This window comes from Podarcis tiliguerta (assembly GCF_965153285.1).
Source record: "Podarcis tiliguerta genome assembly, chromosome: 6".
Taxonomy (NCBI): Eukaryota; Metazoa; Chordata; class Lepidosauria; order Squamata; family Lacertidae; genus Podarcis; species Podarcis tiliguerta.
In genome coordinates this window covers 86,570,068-86,585,547 of record NC_139539.1, presented here as the reverse complement: position 1 = coordinate 86,585,547, position 15,480 = coordinate 86,570,068, and the positions used below count along the sequence as shown (strand labels likewise).

The 15,480-nt window shown below is 43.4% G+C and overlaps 2 protein-coding genes across 13 annotated transcripts in view; one reads left to right on the top strand and one right to left on the bottom strand.

The window, feature by feature from the left end:
• The window catches only part of FIRRM (FIGNL1 interacting regulator of recombination and mitosis), a gene marked incomplete at its 5' end in the record, with an annotated part of 27,710 nt that extends 13,047 nt beyond the window's left edge, over positions 1–14,663 (top strand). For both annotated transcript variants that reach the window (XM_083445291.1, XM_083445290.1), the window contains 12 exons: positions 627–813; positions 2,333–2,415; positions 2,969–3,020; positions 4,084–4,173; positions 5,024–5,209; positions 6,671–6,793; positions 8,053–8,148; positions 9,285–9,398; positions 10,128–10,232; positions 11,332–11,412; positions 12,085–12,204; positions 14,250–14,663. In XM_083445291.1, coding sequence (XP_083301417.1) covers positions 627–813; positions 2,333–2,415; positions 2,969–3,020; positions 4,084–4,173; positions 5,024–5,209; positions 6,671–6,793; positions 8,053–8,148; positions 9,285–9,398; positions 10,128–10,232; positions 11,332–11,412; positions 12,085–12,204; positions 14,250–14,435 — 1,423 coding nt within the window. In that variant the 3' untranslated portion in view covers positions 14,436–14,663. The remainder of the gene's footprint in view (positions 1–626; positions 814–2,332; positions 2,416–2,968; positions 3,021–4,083; positions 4,174–5,023; positions 5,210–6,670; positions 6,794–8,052; positions 8,149–9,284; positions 9,399–10,127; positions 10,233–11,331; positions 11,413–12,084; positions 12,205–14,249) is intronic.
• The window catches only part of SCYL3 (SCY1 like pseudokinase 3), a 21,736-nt gene continuing 20,676 nt past the window's right edge, over positions 14,421–15,480 (bottom strand). For all 11 annotated transcript variants that reach the window (XM_083445299.1, XM_083445307.1, XM_083445306.1 and 8 more), the window contains one exon: positions 14,421–15,226. In XM_083445299.1, coding sequence (XP_083301425.1) covers positions 15,170–15,226 — 57 coding nt within the window. In that variant the 3' untranslated portion in view covers positions 14,421–15,169. The remainder of the gene's footprint in view (positions 15,227–15,480) is intronic.

The window sequence follows — 15,480 nt, the reverse complement described above, 5'->3', positions numbered from 1 at the left end:
CGGGTGCAAGTAGATAAATAGGGACCGCTTACCAGCGGGAAGGTAAACGGCGTTTCCGTGTGCTGCGCTGGCTCGCCAGATGCAGCTTGTCACGCTGGCCACGTGACCCGGAAGTGTCTGCGGACAGCGCTGGCTCCCGGCCTATAGAGTGAGATGAGCGCACAACCCTAGAGTCTGGCAAGACTGGCCCGTACGGGCAGGGGTACCTTTACCTTTATAGTAGATTGATATTAATAGGTAAGCGTTTTTGTGATTAGCATACTTGATGTTGCCAAGCTGCATCCCCAGGTTGTTTTGAACACATTTTATAAAAAGATGTTTTGTATTGAATGAAGGGTTTAGTGAAGGTTAGCATGATTAATTCTAAATATAATTTCCTCAGTAATGTCAGTTGACTGTACAAAGATTCTGCATAGCTCTTGCTAGATTTAAGATGCTTATTTCTGTTTCATTGATTGTAGACTTTTGAAGCATCTGGAAATCTAGCAGTCAGTAGCATAAAATCCACCCAGCACAATTTAAGGCTGCACTGTCTCTATATTATTCGTTTTAGTGATGCATGTTGGATTGCTGCAAAGAGTTAGCCTTAGGTAAGAGTAATCCTGATGTTCTCCATTTCTCTGCAGAGTCTCCTTGTTTGCAGCCCTCTTCCTCAGTCTTCAGCAGTGTCCTGGAGAGCTTTTTCTTCCTGTTAGTTTGCCAGCAGCAATGGGGACCGGGCAAGCTGAGGATCTTGTCACCTTTTACCACTATGTCTGTGTCCATTTGTGTGCCTTTATCACATCCCTCTCGGTTTCACACTTCCATCTACTGGTAAGGAGAAGTATTGTACGACAAGACCCATCTGCTGACTTGGAGCAGCTAGTGGATTTTAAAACCAAGCTTTCCAATATAAGTCATTCTTCTCCACTGCATATCTTACCATATAATAAAATCTTAAGATGACCTCAGTTTGTGTAGCTGCCACAGGCTAGCTACAGAGGATGAGTCCAGGGTGGTCCTCTCCTGCCTTTCCATCTTTGCTGCCACTGCCATGGAGTGGGGGAGAAAGTCTCCCTTTGTCCATTCATTCTTCCACGCCACTGCCTTAAGAGTCTCTACCCTGGAAATAAGAGAAAGAGGGATTTGTCCTCCCCACTTCTGGAAGTTTGAGCTGTGCAAAGGGGTGTGTTGGTGGTTGCACAGGGAGTGGGAAGGGAGTTTGTTGAGGGGCAAAGGAAGTGGGGAGGAGAGTTGGCGAGGGGCAAAGGCAACTACAGTGGTGCCTCGCAAGACGAAAAGAATCCGTTCCGTGAGTCTCTTCGTCTAGCGGTTTCTTCGTCTTGCGAAGCAAGCCCATTAGCGGATTAGTGCTATTAGCGGTTTAGCGGCTATTAAAGGCTTAAGGGATTAGCGGATTAGCTGCTAAAAGGCTATTAGCAGCTTAGTGCCTTAGATAAAGGGGGTGGGGAGCGGAAAAAAACCCCCAGGAATCGCAAGACATTTTCGTCTTGCGAAGCAAGCCCATAGCAAATTCGTCCTGCGAAGCACCTCCAAAACGGAAAACCCTTTCGTCTAGCGGGTTTTCCGTCTTCCGAGGCATTCGTCTTGCGGGGCACCACTGTATCTGTAAACAAACAAGAAACGTCCATAAAAATGGCGAATGTACTTTCTTTCCAAAATACGTTTTATCTTAAACAATTGTAAGCACGGCAACGTTATGATTGATTTTGACAGCTCGATGACTAAGCTCTTTAGCAACGAAACGTCTTGATTACCGGAACAACGTTCGAGCACTGAACCACTGGTATATTTTACTGCGTTTTCAGTTGTTTAAGATAAAACCTACAGTGGTACCTCTTAAGACGAATGCCTCGGAAGACGAAAAACTCGCAAAACGAAAGAGTTTTTCGTTTTCCGAGTTGCTTCGCAAGACGGATTTCCCTATGGGCTTGCTTCGCAAGACGAAACGTCTTGCGCCTTTTTTTAAAAACCGCCAATGCATTCCTATGGGAAACCGTCAATACACAGTGGTGTAGACGAAAAAATTTGCAGAACGAATTAATTTCGTCTTGCGAGGCACCACTGTATTTTGGAAATAAACTACTTTTGCCATTTTTATGGCTGCTTATTGTTTATTTACAGATAGTTGCCTTTGTGGTCTTATCTTGAGACAGTGGGCAGGTATACCAGATGGAGCTGGTAGACAGCTGCCCTGGACACAGAACTGACCTTTGCCTCCATAGACAACTTTGTTTTTTTTTGTTAGTTGGTGGGATGACAATAAACAGCAGCCGTAACTTCTTTCTAAGCAACTTTTTGCCTGTGTATACGTGTATCTGTTTTCTTTCAGGAATGTTCCCTGCTGGAGGCTGTACTTGGTTCTAACACAATCACTGCTCTCCTGGCTATGGACGTTTGGTGCTTCCTTGCCCGGTAAGAAAGGGAAAAAAATCCTGAAACCCAGGCAGATGTAACCTAAACTGCTAAGTTTTCCCATATTTATTTATTTATTTATTTTTGATACCACTTTATATTTTTAATAAAAATCTCAAAGCGGTTTACAGCATATTAAATCAATAAAACAACAGCTGGGCAATGTTCCTCTGGCCTCATGAGGAGCCTCTTTAGTAGGGCTGGGTGAATCTGGGCCCTGCCCCCTAGGCCAGGTGGAAAGGGCCTTGCGGGGAGCGGCCTGCACACTCACACCTTTAGCAAAAGGACAAGGAAAAAAAATTATTAAATATATCTAAATATAGATACCACTTTTTCTTCAAGAAAGGTAGAGTATCATACTTGGCATTTTTCTCTCCTCACAGTAAACTTGTTAAGCTGAGAGAGAATGACTTGCAAGAGCTATGCTAATAGGTGCCATGACTAAACAGGGATTTGAACGCAGGCCTTCCCAGTTCAAGATCAACACAGACTAGCACCCCAAGGAGAGATCCGCTGCCTCACTTGTTCATCTTGCTCTTTTTTCTTCTCCCAGGTATGGAAGAGCGGACCTGTGTGCTCATCATGCATTTATCATAGCATATTTGGTAAGCAGAATGTGGTTTGTTTATAAGCAGAGGTATTTGAGCAGAGCAGGAAATGTAACACAGCACAACACAACATGAAGTTTACATAGCTGCAGATTATTATCCCAGGCCTCTTGAAGACTATGGGAAAATCTGTTGTACAAAACAGGGGAAATGCTCAGTCCCTTCCTTGATTTCCTGATACGTTTGTATAATAAGGGCTAGATATTAGTTTTGTAATATAGCAGTATTTAATCAAATTAAATTTAGTCAAAATGCAGTGAATGATTATATAGTCTCTTTCTTTCTTTCTTTCTTTCTTTCTTTCTTTCTTTCTTTCTTACTTTCTTTTGCCAGCTTGATTCTCTCATTATATATTTTGAAAAAACTCCACCCCATGTCTTCAGCCAAACATGGATTCCAAGGAAATTTACATACAAAATTAATTATCAACACTATTTCAAAATAAACAGTAGCACAATAAAATCTGGGAATCATGTCATATTCAATCATTTTAAACAAGCCTAAATATGTTCATGGTGCTTTCTTCAGGAGATGCTTGGTTGTTCAGCTTTGCTTCATTTTGATAAGCATTTTTCTCTAGGTCTGATTACCTAGTGATGGGATTAATTTTTTATTTATTTTTACCTTCCTCTTTAGTTATGTGGCTTGGCTCATTTGTTTGAGCTATCTGGATGGTTTTAACAAACAAATGCTGGCCCTGATAGGCCACTCTAACATGGAGCCACTTTGATTAATTCCTAATTTTAGGCTTGTTGTAACAGAATAATTTGTGTGGTACAGGCTACTCTGTGAAGTAGTTTAGGAGGGACACACAGATGGGTGCAAATGGTATTTGGTTAATACAGACATCTGGCTGTGGTCAAGTGGAGAATCCGTAATGTTAAAAAGGAATACGTAAGTAATGTTGGACTTGCTGTTACCTAAAATAGGACCCAGTGTATGTGTAGCTATAGGTTCTGCATCAAAACTGTTCCCTTTTTAAAGAAAAACCAAATAAACATGCTTAGGTGTCGCTAGATTGTTAGAATTTTGTGGGCTAATAATTTCTTACCCTATTCAGATAAAAGCTTGTCCTGCAGAGCATTTTCAAGTTTCTCTGCTTGGAGTCCTGCTAAGGCGTGTGCTATTCCTGATGACTGCTGATCACCAGGCAAGTACTGCCAAAAATGTTATTTATTGATTCCATCTGTAACCCATCTTTCCTTCAAGGAACTCGAGGTGTTAAGCACTTTTTGTTTAGTGAGGGAAGAGGCATATGTTTCAACCTGCTTTGCTACAACCGTAACAAATTTTGAGGGCTCATTCAAATATTACACTCACCATAGGAAGGTGGTCAAAGATGTTTTTGTATGATTAGATTAGTCTTACCATCCAGAAAGTCTCCCTTTTAACTGCTGCACTGAATGTGCAGCCCAGGCATTGAGAGTTTCCCCTCATGGTAAAAGGCTTACACAGGCTTTAACAACCAGAGTATGTCACTGGTGTTCTGTGAAAACATTTTGGCTGCATCTAGGTGAGAGGCGTACTATCTGAATTTAGCCCAAAGGAATCATTGTGTGGAGTCTTTTGGCAATTAAATCTCTCAGGAATCTTCCTCAGTACTAACCAAAGTTGTGCACCTGTCTGTCTGTTCTGTTATTAAAGTGTAGACATATTTTATGGGTATTGTTATGGTTTTCTGTGAACCATCCAGAGACCTTGGGGTATAGGGCGGTATAAAAAAATAAATAAATAATAATAATGATAATAATAATTATCTGTCTTGGAAAGAGAGTGGCTGAAGTCACATTCTGGGTTGGGGACTGGAGAAGCTGCTGGGATAGTTTCAGAGTCTAAGCCTTGCCTTTGAGAGGGAGCAATCCTTTCTCCTCTAGCCTGCCATCTTACTCTGTCATTGGACAGAAAGGATATCCTGTTTAGTTTATTATTTTCCTATATTTGTGAAACAGTTTATTGAACTCTCCTGTGCTCTTTCTAACGTTGCCTTCACCTCCTTGCAGGTGAGGTTCACCCAGCAATTTCCTTCCAGAGAAACAGAGAACCTGATATTGTGGCAGCATCTTTCTCTCCAGGCCCTGATCCCTCCCCTCAGACAGCAAGTTGCTCATGAGCTCTTTGTGGCCGGATTTGCACAATGTCAAGAGTGGCTGAGCAGCAAAAGGTCTCTGGAGGAACTTCCACAGGTGGTAAGGGAAGGCTTGAATGAATTACTTGCGGATGAAAAACTCTGGTGAGGATTTTCTTGTCCTCTTCGGTTCTATTTTTCTGTTATGGGGATACCCACAAGTAAGCCCAGCTTTTTGCATCTTTGTACTAATAGTATGGGGACGCGGGTGGCGCTGTGGGTTAAAGCCTCAGCGCCTAGGGCTTGCCGATCGAAAGGTCGGCGGTTCGAATCCCCGCGGCGGGGTGCGCTCCCGTTGTTCGGTCCCAGTGCCTGCCAACCTAGCAGTTCGAAAGCACTCTCGGGTGCAAGTAGATAAATAGGGACCGCTTACTAGCGGGAAGGTAAACAGCGTTTCCGTGTGCAGCTCTGGCTCGCCAGAGCAGCGATGTCACGCTGGCCACGTGACCCGGAAGTGTCTTCGGACAGTGCTGGCCCTCGGCCTCTTAAGTGAGATGGGCGCACAACCCTAGAGTCTGTCAAGACTGGCCCGTACGGGCAGGGGTACCTTTACCTTTACTTTACTAATAGTATGATTTCAGAGCGATGGTAACTTTTTGTACCGGGTCTATCAATAGTTTGCATGACTGGGATCAAGGGTTGATGCAAAGGATGCAGGACTTCAGATTCCTGAGCTTCAGGACTTGCACTTTAAAGAGAGAGTGCATGTATTTTTTTCTTGCCTTTGTAGTTGCAGATGGAAGCCTGAAAGTGGACATACTTTTTCTGTTAAAACAAGGGTGGTCAACCTGTGGCTCTCTAGATGTTGCTGGACTAGAGCTCCCACCACTGCAAACTACAGTGGTACCTCGCAAGACGAAATTAATTCGTTCCGCGAGTTTTTTCGTTGAGCGAGTTTTTCGTCTTGCGAAGCACCACTGCAGTTAAACACTAAGAACGGCGGGGAGCGATGGGGAGAAGCAGGGCAACTGCCGCAGCCGGTACCTCGGACTCACCCGCGGCTGCTGGAGGGCGGCGGGGCTCAGGAGCGCGACTCCGGCTGCAACGCTGGCTGCTGGCGGCAACAGCTCTCTCAGAGGAGCGCGCGAGGGCGGTGGGCAGCGGTGCGAGGCAGCCGGAAGGTCAGCCATCAGCCGGAAGGTGGGAGGGAGCCGGAGGAGTCGGCAGCCGGAAGGTGGGAGGGAGCCGGAAGAGCGGGGAAGCGAGCGTGCGTGCATGCAGTGACCGTCGCCATGACAGGAGAGGCAGGGCTGTTTCGTCTAGCGAAGCAAGCCCTTAGGAAAATCCGTCTTGCAAAGCACCTCAGAAAACGAAAAACCCTTTCGTCTAGCGAGTTTTTCGTCTTCCGAGGCATTCGTCTTGCGGGGTACCACTGTACTGGTTAGCTGAGGTTGACAGGCACTTCTGGAGAGAGACAGGCTCTCCCTGTGCCTAAATGCTTGCAGATTGGGTGGTGTTTCTAGTGATCAGAGATACAACTAGAAGTGTTCCTAGCTCCTCACAGCTCCTTCTTCTCTGTTAGAACACGGCTCTCTGTGCCTTGTTGTCCTTGTGCCAAACTGCTGGGAAGTCACCAGAGGTGGGACAGCAAACAGCACTTGTTGGAATTGTTGGACAGTTCTTGGTAGTTCTACCTGCCACACAGGTGAGTCAATTCTCTCATTTCCCACTTCCTGCTGCTCCATCTAGTTCTCCCTTCTCCACAAGTCCATTAATACGTCAGAACAGAGATAGCTGCAGTTTTCCTGCTCTTGTGGGAGGGCTATAGGAGGAGAAAGCAGAATTCCAGGAGAGAGAAGACGACGACGACTTTGTTTTGTTACAAGAGCATGCAGTTGCCTCCCAGTATAATAGTAATAATAATAATAATAATAATAATAATAATACTTTTTTATTTATACCCCGCCCTCCCCAGCCAAGGCCGGGCTCAGAGCGGCTTACAAGCAATAATAAAAACAAGATGAATGATTACAACTTAAAAACAAAAGAAATACAACATTAAAATAATGGAACATTAAAATATTAAAATGTAGCCTCATCGCAGGAGGAGAAGGAAAAGAAAAAAGAAAGAGAGGGAGGGAGGGAATCAAATTGGCTCCAAGCCAAAGGCCAGGCGGAACAACTCTGACTTACAGGCCCTGCAGAAAGAAATCAGATCCTGCAGGGCCCTGGTCTCATGAGGCAGAGCGTTCCAAAAGGCCGGAGACAGAGTTGAAAAGGCCCTGGCTCTGGTTGAAGCCAATCTAACTTCCTTAGGGCCTGGGACCACTAGGGTGTTGTTATTTATGGACCATGAGGCTCTCCGTGGGGCATACCAGGAGAGGCAGTCCCGTACAAATGTCTTGCCATACAAATGTCAGCATTTAAGGTGTTGATGACTCTTCCTATAGTACTAGTTCCATTATGTGCCAAAAGAGGGAGGGGTGCTCTATTTTTGCCTTGTACCATATAGCCATAGAAACAGGCAAAGAAGTGTTTCCGCTTTAATATACAGGGTGAATTTAATAACACTTCAGTGCAATATGAATTGCAGTTAACACTTGCGAATCGTGTGAGACTTTTGCTACCTACAATCACCAAACATTGTGCTTTACTCCCATCTGGCAAAGAACCCAAAAGGGAACTGGGCTAGGAGGCAGCAGTTTGTGGTAGTTTGTATCAGTCCTCATATTTAGATGAAGCTGACTTCACACTTTCCGTCTGTGAGAGGAGTGCACCTTCTGTCAGTTTGAGTAGATCAACAACACTTACTTAGCCAGACAGCCTTTCATGCTGCTGTCACAGAGGCAGGGCATAGCAGAATCATTAAACATTCACTTTGCAATGAATCTTTACCTAGTTACTTAGCTAGCCAGAAATGGAGGACACTGTGAGGCTATAATATGCTCTTTTTGTCCATTGAAGGTCTCCAGTCTGTCCTCTCTGCAGCAGACCTTTAGCTTGGTGCTTCGACTCATGCAGTTCTTCATCCAAATATTAGAGCCTCAACTGCTAATTCAGGTAAGAAATAGTATGATGAGCAGACTTGCCTTGCATACACAGATGGATGTCTAGCAAAGTAGTTTTCAAAGCTGATTGCTGCTAGTTATGACAGGTGTATCCATCATCATTTTTCTACCAGAGAATGACCCTGGTAAGCATAAGCCACAGTAGTACAAGAATGCCATGATCCTAGTTCCTGGCTATTTAGAAACCCTAGCCCTCAAGAAGCAGAGCTACAGTTTGCTTCATAGGGTGTAATTATTAAGTTACAGCTGGTTTGCAACATATTCACAAAACAACCTCCTGCATCTTCACTCACAGATGTTCACAGTATGGTGAGAGGGAGGAAGTGTGTTTTGCCCCCCTACACCATTTTAAGGGCCTTCAAACAGAGTGTATTATATTTGGAGGCGCACACCTCTTGCCCAGGCCAATGCAGGCACAACACCACTGGCCTGAATGTTCCCCACTTCCATCCTTTATTGACCTGTCCATTGTCAAGGCTAGTCATGACTGCTAGCAACCAGAATTTGAAGTGTATTTGCCAACCTAGTTGAGGTTGAGCATACAGTCATACCTCGGGTTGCAGACGCTTCAGGTTGCGTGATACCGGGTTGTGCACCACACCAAACGTAGAAGTACCGCAACGGGTTACTTCCGGGTTTCGGCGCATGTGCAGACGTGCCAAATTGCGATCCGCGTGTGCGCAGACGCGGCGCTGTAGGTTGTGAATGTGCCTCCCGCACGGATCACATTCGCGACCCGAGTGTCCACTGTATTTAGCAACTGTGCATACACAATGCTACTCTGGTGAGGGTTGACGGATTTGGGAGAAGCAAACAGTGCCAGGAGCTAGGTTGGTCAGTGGAATAGAATTTCCTGACCATACTTAAAATCACAAGCTTTCCTGTCCCACTACTACGCTGATTGTTTAATCTATTATTTCTGTTATGAAAGGTTGCTGTGCTTCTTTTGCATGCAGGCCAGGTTATGTGAATTGTCACTTAGTGTTCTTGCATTTTAAACCCCTCTAAACCTTACTCCACCAATGTGTGTATAGCTGCATCTGCATGCACTGGATGAAATGGACCAAAAGACCTTATATCACAATCTTCAAATGTGACAACACTATTCGTTGTTTTCTCTTCCTGCAGATACTTACACTACAAACTTCCCTCCTTCAACTCAATCCCCCAGATCATGTTCTCACTGCAATCTTAGATTTTCTCTCTTCGATGGGGGTTCCCATTATTCCACCAGAATTCCAGGTAAATTCACTAGAACAATATTCTGTTCTTTCATTAACCTTCTGCAGGTGTCGTTTACTGTTTTTCAGTAGTGGCCACTGAGTAGCTAAGTCCCAAAGTACATTAATCATAAGAATGTCAAGTTCCTATTACTTTTTAGAAACCCTGTGTGGGAAGCCTACATGGGTAATGAAAGGTACAGGGACTCCTTGATAGTTACCTAGGGGTAGAAAGATATCACTATTACATTATCCCTAGACTTGGTGGTGTTCTTGCCCCTGAGTTTATTTTAGCTTGGAAATGCATTTTTACTTGGAATTTTTCCATTTTAAAGACACTTTCTTGACTCTTGTTGAATGGCAGTGGGTCAGTGTGACAACAGGACTTGGCATATTGTGGGATGTTTTGCTGGTTTGATTTGGAGGGCTGGGCATGTCTATTTGTCGGCAGAGTCCAGACGAATAGTCAAAACCAACAAAAAATATTTTGGTATCTTAAGAGACTGACACATGTATTATGGCTTAAGTGATTCTCTTCTATCTGATGCATATGCTGTAACAAAATTGTCAGTCTGTAAATTGCTGCAAGATTATTTGATACGTTTTGTCAGTAAAGGCTGCCATGAGCTTTTCATTATTGTCATTCTCAGTGGGGTATCTGGGTTGTATTTAATTATGATTCCCAGGAAATTATGAGCGGAGGCGAATATATAGGCTTAAAATACAAATAACTGCATTATTCACTTGTTAGGAGCAGATTTTATCCAAGCTGTCCTACCTGTTTTCTTCTTTGCTGGCCAACAGTAGCTGGTTGATTCAACAGCACACCATAGAGGCATTCACACAGTTTGCACAGGTAAGATGAAGTCCAGCTGTGCTTTCCAGTTGGGGGAGAAATGCACATGATCCCACTAAAATTAATCAGTTTTAAGCTCACTCTTAACACTCTTGGTGTTAAGGGCTGTAAAGGGCTCGGTCCAGCTAAGTTTGGTTACAAGTAACTGAGCTCCTGGCATCCAGAGATTCCACAGGAAAGTGTGCCGGCCCTCTGGTGGAAAGAACTGCCAGTAGCACATTCCCTCCCCCAAGTTCTCATTTGCACTGCAGTTTTGAGAAATGAGAAGCAGCAAAAATCTCTCTGACTCTTACCATGTCCAAACTTCAGTGTAGCTAGAGAAGAGTCCACCACTCTTCCAAAACCTTGCCACATGGTTTCAGGAAGATGCACTGTCTTCTGGAGTTTGGAGAAAACGAGAAACAGTAGGACAACTTGAAAGAGAAAATGCAAGGATTTATTTCGTTCTCCTGAGGTTTGGTGAAGTTGTTAAAAAAAAAACCCACCCCAAAAGAAACTCAAGTCTCTTCCACTTTCTATCCCTTTGCTTTCTCTATGTTCCAGGGCAAATTGAGAAACAACCTTTAGTAAGCAAAGCTAGGGTTTGCAGACCACTGCTTAACTTCCATCACATTCAGTGGTACTTAGATTAGTACCACTCTTCGGCTGGGTAATATAAGTAGTGTTAAGTCACAATGACATACTACAGATTAGTTTTTTCTGGATCTGTAGATGTTTGTGTTATTAAAGAGAACAGAAAAGCAGCTGAAGAAGGAATTGCGTAAATTCTACTGATTGGTATTTTAGTTGTAATTTTAGCTCTGCTTTCATAAAATACTTTGGGTACAGGGAAAGGCTAGGGCTTGGAATTTTAAAATAACAATAACATTAAATAAGATATAAGGGATGACAAACAGGGCAGAAAGATTTGGGAGTACCTGACTTTGAATAATAAACTGCCTGCCCGTCTGTTGTTAGTTTTAATAGTGCTGAACATTTCCAGTTGTTTAGCAGAAATTCCTCAGATCTGCTTGATTCTTGTGTTAACATAACCAGGCTGCGGTGGGCATGAACCCTCTTCTCCCCTATTTGTTTTTGTGTTGTTGTTTTTTGTATTAAGGAGACGAGCCACGAAGCCATACTTTCCCAGTGCCTTAATTCTGAAGAAATCAAAAGCAAAGTTGTTGGCTTCCTATCAAAGGTATTTCTTAAAATATAAAATAGATGGTATGCTGCTGGTGCCAGATTTTCCATTTTGAAATTTAATGTTTCCTGAACAAATTATGCACATTGATAATACAGAGTTATACAGTGGACCTTCGGGCAACGTAACTTTTGGGTTGTGAAGCGGCCACCCCGGAAGTGTATACTTTCGGGTTTCACCACATGCGCAGAAGTGATCTATCACGCCGCATGCGTGCGCAGAAGTGGCGCCTCACATTGCAGACTTTTTGGGGTACATACAGACCACCGGAACAAATTAAGTTCGTATCCGGAGGGTCCACTGTATTGAGTTTACAACTAAACTAAGCTTTATCAAACCAAAATGCATAACCTGAAACGAAGATATGCAGACGACATACCTTGTACATGTACCAAAAGATGGACTTTTGTTTATTTACACAAGTAAGGACACTAAATCACTTCTTTGTGGTCTCTGCAGTCATACCTGTGCTTATTTATTTGAAATATTTAAATCACATCTTTCAGCCTAACGGGCCTTCTTTAAGGCAGCCAATAACCTCTAACTAAGGGAAAACTGCACATGTAATGTTAGAAACAGTTTTCTTCCAAACTTTTGACAGTAGCAGCAGCAGAAGCTATGAATTTTAACTGCATAGTTAGGTTATTTCTGCTCTGGCTTTTCTCTCAGACCCGCCTTGTAGAGGAGACAGCAGAAGCAAGAGCAGAACGGATGAAAGAGGAAAATGTTCGCCTTAAGTGCCATTTGCGAGAAGCCACAGCAGACAGACAAAGGAGCCTGACCTCGGAGGTATGTTGCGGAATTGGGATTGCGTGTTGCAGTGATTTCTGCTATCATTGCCACACAGTTCATGATGGTGCTAAATTTGTGCCAGCAAATTGAGGGCCAAGACACACATTTTTGTTGTTAACCTGAGCAAGTCTGTGCGCTCATGAGAATACATTTATCGTGTGAACTATATATAGGCAACAGTCATGTCACATGATCACAGCAGTTTATAGGAATTGCTGCTTTCTATCTGTATTTTTCCAGTTCATACAGTCTGCATGTGAATGTTTACCCAGAGGCAGTCACTAGTCAGGCAAACAAAAATGCTAGTTTGGGGTCTATTAGTCCTCATTTTATATCCTGGTCTGTAGCTTTTAAGGGACACGGGTGGCGCTGTGGGTTAAACCACAGAGCCTAAGACTTGCCGATCAGAAGTTCGACGGTTTGAATCCCTGTGACGGGGTGAGCTCCTGTTGTTTGGTCCCTGTTCCTGCCCACCTAGCAGTTTGAAAGCACGTCAAAATGCAAGTAGATAAATAGGTACCGCTCCGGCGGGAAAGTAAATGGTGTTTCCGTGCGCTGCTCTGGTTCAGCGGCTTAGTCATACTGGCCACATGACCCGGAGGCTGCACGCCGGCTCTCTTGGCCAATAAAGTGAGATGAGCGCCGCAACACCAGAGTCGGTCACGACTGGATCTAATGGTCCCTTTACCTTTATGTAGCTTTTGCTGTAAGGAAGAAAGCGATGGACCCCTGGCTGAAGGGGGAAGATAGCACTTGGAAATCATTCTCATCAGTTGGGGAAAGGCAGTCTGGAACATATGGTCTCCCAGTTCAGGGAGTCACACTTTATCCTGATATTAGGAAGTGAGGATAGTTTTGCATTGCAGTATATTCTTACCTTCAAGCCCTACTTTTTATTATTAAGATACAAACTGTAAACATTTCTAACCCTTGCAATTCATGCCACTGAGTTCAGTGTGGCTTGGATTGCAGGCTTTAAAGGGCCATGTTAGGCAGAGCCTTTTTTAGGCAGGGCAAGAGGTTTTAAGACCCATTCTTTTGACTGTTGAACGTCAATCATATTATTGTAATTGAGTTTGTAAGTGATGGGGCCACAGCTGCTTTTATAGTCTTGCTGGTACACACAGGTCTTGCTCTACAGATGCTTGTTATACAAAACTTCACTTATCTGAATAGGAGGAATTAGTGCCCAAACCATGCTGTATATGCCACGGATTCAGATAGTCCAACAGCTGGATCTGTGTGTGGCACAGTAAACAAATAAGCAGGCTTAAACAAGCCTTACTTGTTGCATTTTGCTGATCTGCAATAGCCGTTTTGCCGGAAACCATGATGAGAGGGAGGGGGAAGAGACTGGACAAATAAGAGAGCATTTGTTTCCTTGTTTGCCTTTTGCAATGTTTCAGAGGGTTTTCCTGTCGTTTTGGGGTCAAAACTCCATGCTTGAGAACGCATTAGAAATTTTCCCATAGTAATCGTTGACACGTTATGCAAAAGCTTGTTTAATTACTGATTTCCAGGAATGCATTATATTCAGTAAACACAACCTGCATGTATAGCCCATGCTGGGGCTTTTTGTTTGTTGGAATGACAAGTAACTAGTAGTCTGTGAGGTGCTTTTAAAAATAAACACTGTCATGAGAAGTGAGCCCTCTTGGTATTGCAACCTTTTTCTTTGGAGTTTGCAATTACAGGCCAAGAAGATAGTCTACATACAATTTGAAAGTGGATCATTTTGATTTTTGACTAAGCAGCACTACAGTGGTGCCTCGCAAGACGAAATTAATTCGTTCTGCGAGTTTTTTCGTTCGAGTTTTTTCGTCTTGCGAAGCAAGCCCATAGGGAAATCCGTCTTGCGAAGCAACTCAGAAAACGAAAAACTCTTTCGTTTTGCGAGTTTTTCGTCTTGCGAGGTACCACTGTACTTAGCATGCTTAATGGCTATGTATCAAAATCTTGAAAATCAGATTCCATCTTGTGTGTTGAGCAGTGACTGGGTTACAGAAGTGTCGGATTATAAAACTACTGTTTTTCATTTATAGCCCTTCCCGAAAAGAACTTGCTACTCAGCCAGTGAAGAGCAATATAAGTCAGCAATCGACGCTGCCGGAAGGACACTGGAGGTTTTGAAAGCGCTACTACAAAAGGGCCCACCCCCTATTTGGTTCGCAAAGAAATTGGAAACTTTACAGATGACGCTGAACAGTTTGAAGAACAGCATAAGTTGATAGATTTAATGCAACCTTTTGAGTGACTTCAGTACTGCAGTCCCACTAGAGATTCACAGCTCAAAGCCAAGGAAACAAAGTGCAGCCCAGTGGTAATTTTAGAGTAAGCATGTTGTATAGTCGCTTTGTAAAGTTTACAGGGTCTTATTGGTTCGAAGAGTGAAGATACTGAGCGAAGCTTAAAGTAAGTTATTGAACACAGAATTAAAATACATTTTTTCTATGCCATTTCCTTCGACTTCAGCCTGCCTCCTTTGCTTACCAAGAGTATTACAAACATGTAATGGAAACTAAACTGTGAGAATGAAAATTTTTGCTGTGATGCTATTCTCCCCTAATTTAAGTTCACAGCTTCTCACACTGTACAAAAACATAGCTTTGTAAAAGACAGCCTAGAATTTCTTGCACCTCTACCTGTTGAATCAATTCCCATAAGAAATAGATTACACAAACATTTAACCAGTGAATTGTCCATTTATTTTTCCTAGTTTTCCATAAACAGTAACGGTTGGTGGAAAAAAATCAGACCACACAGCCTATCCCTCTTTCCAAGCGCACAGGGCTGGATGCATGAGTTGTCATGTGGCCTAAATGCTGCAGGTGAAAAAGGCAAGCACCTGAACGGACTCTGAAGATACCTTTGAGGCCTTGGTGCCTGTGGAGGGGCAAGACTTGTCCAGAGCATTGCGGAAGCAGCTATCTAACTCAAAACATAGCTCAAGGTCTTTTATCTGTCACCAGTTGGCATCATCTTCCCAGTTCAGCTCATCTTGTTCCCAGCCAACATCCACCTAGAATAAAGATAAAATGCATTAATCATACCAACAAGCTCTGTAACAAACAAATGTTGCACAGCTAAGCTGCTAAGAGCCATTAGTTTTTATTGGCTATCAGTGTTGATACACTTTACGTAGAAGAGTAGTAGTAGAAAAGGGATGCTGAAGGCAGAGACTCCATCCCTCTAAAGTCCTGGTGGCCAACACAGTGTTGTTCACAAACCTCACGATTTCTTTCTTCTAGCATTACTTTGAGAAAGACCATGGGC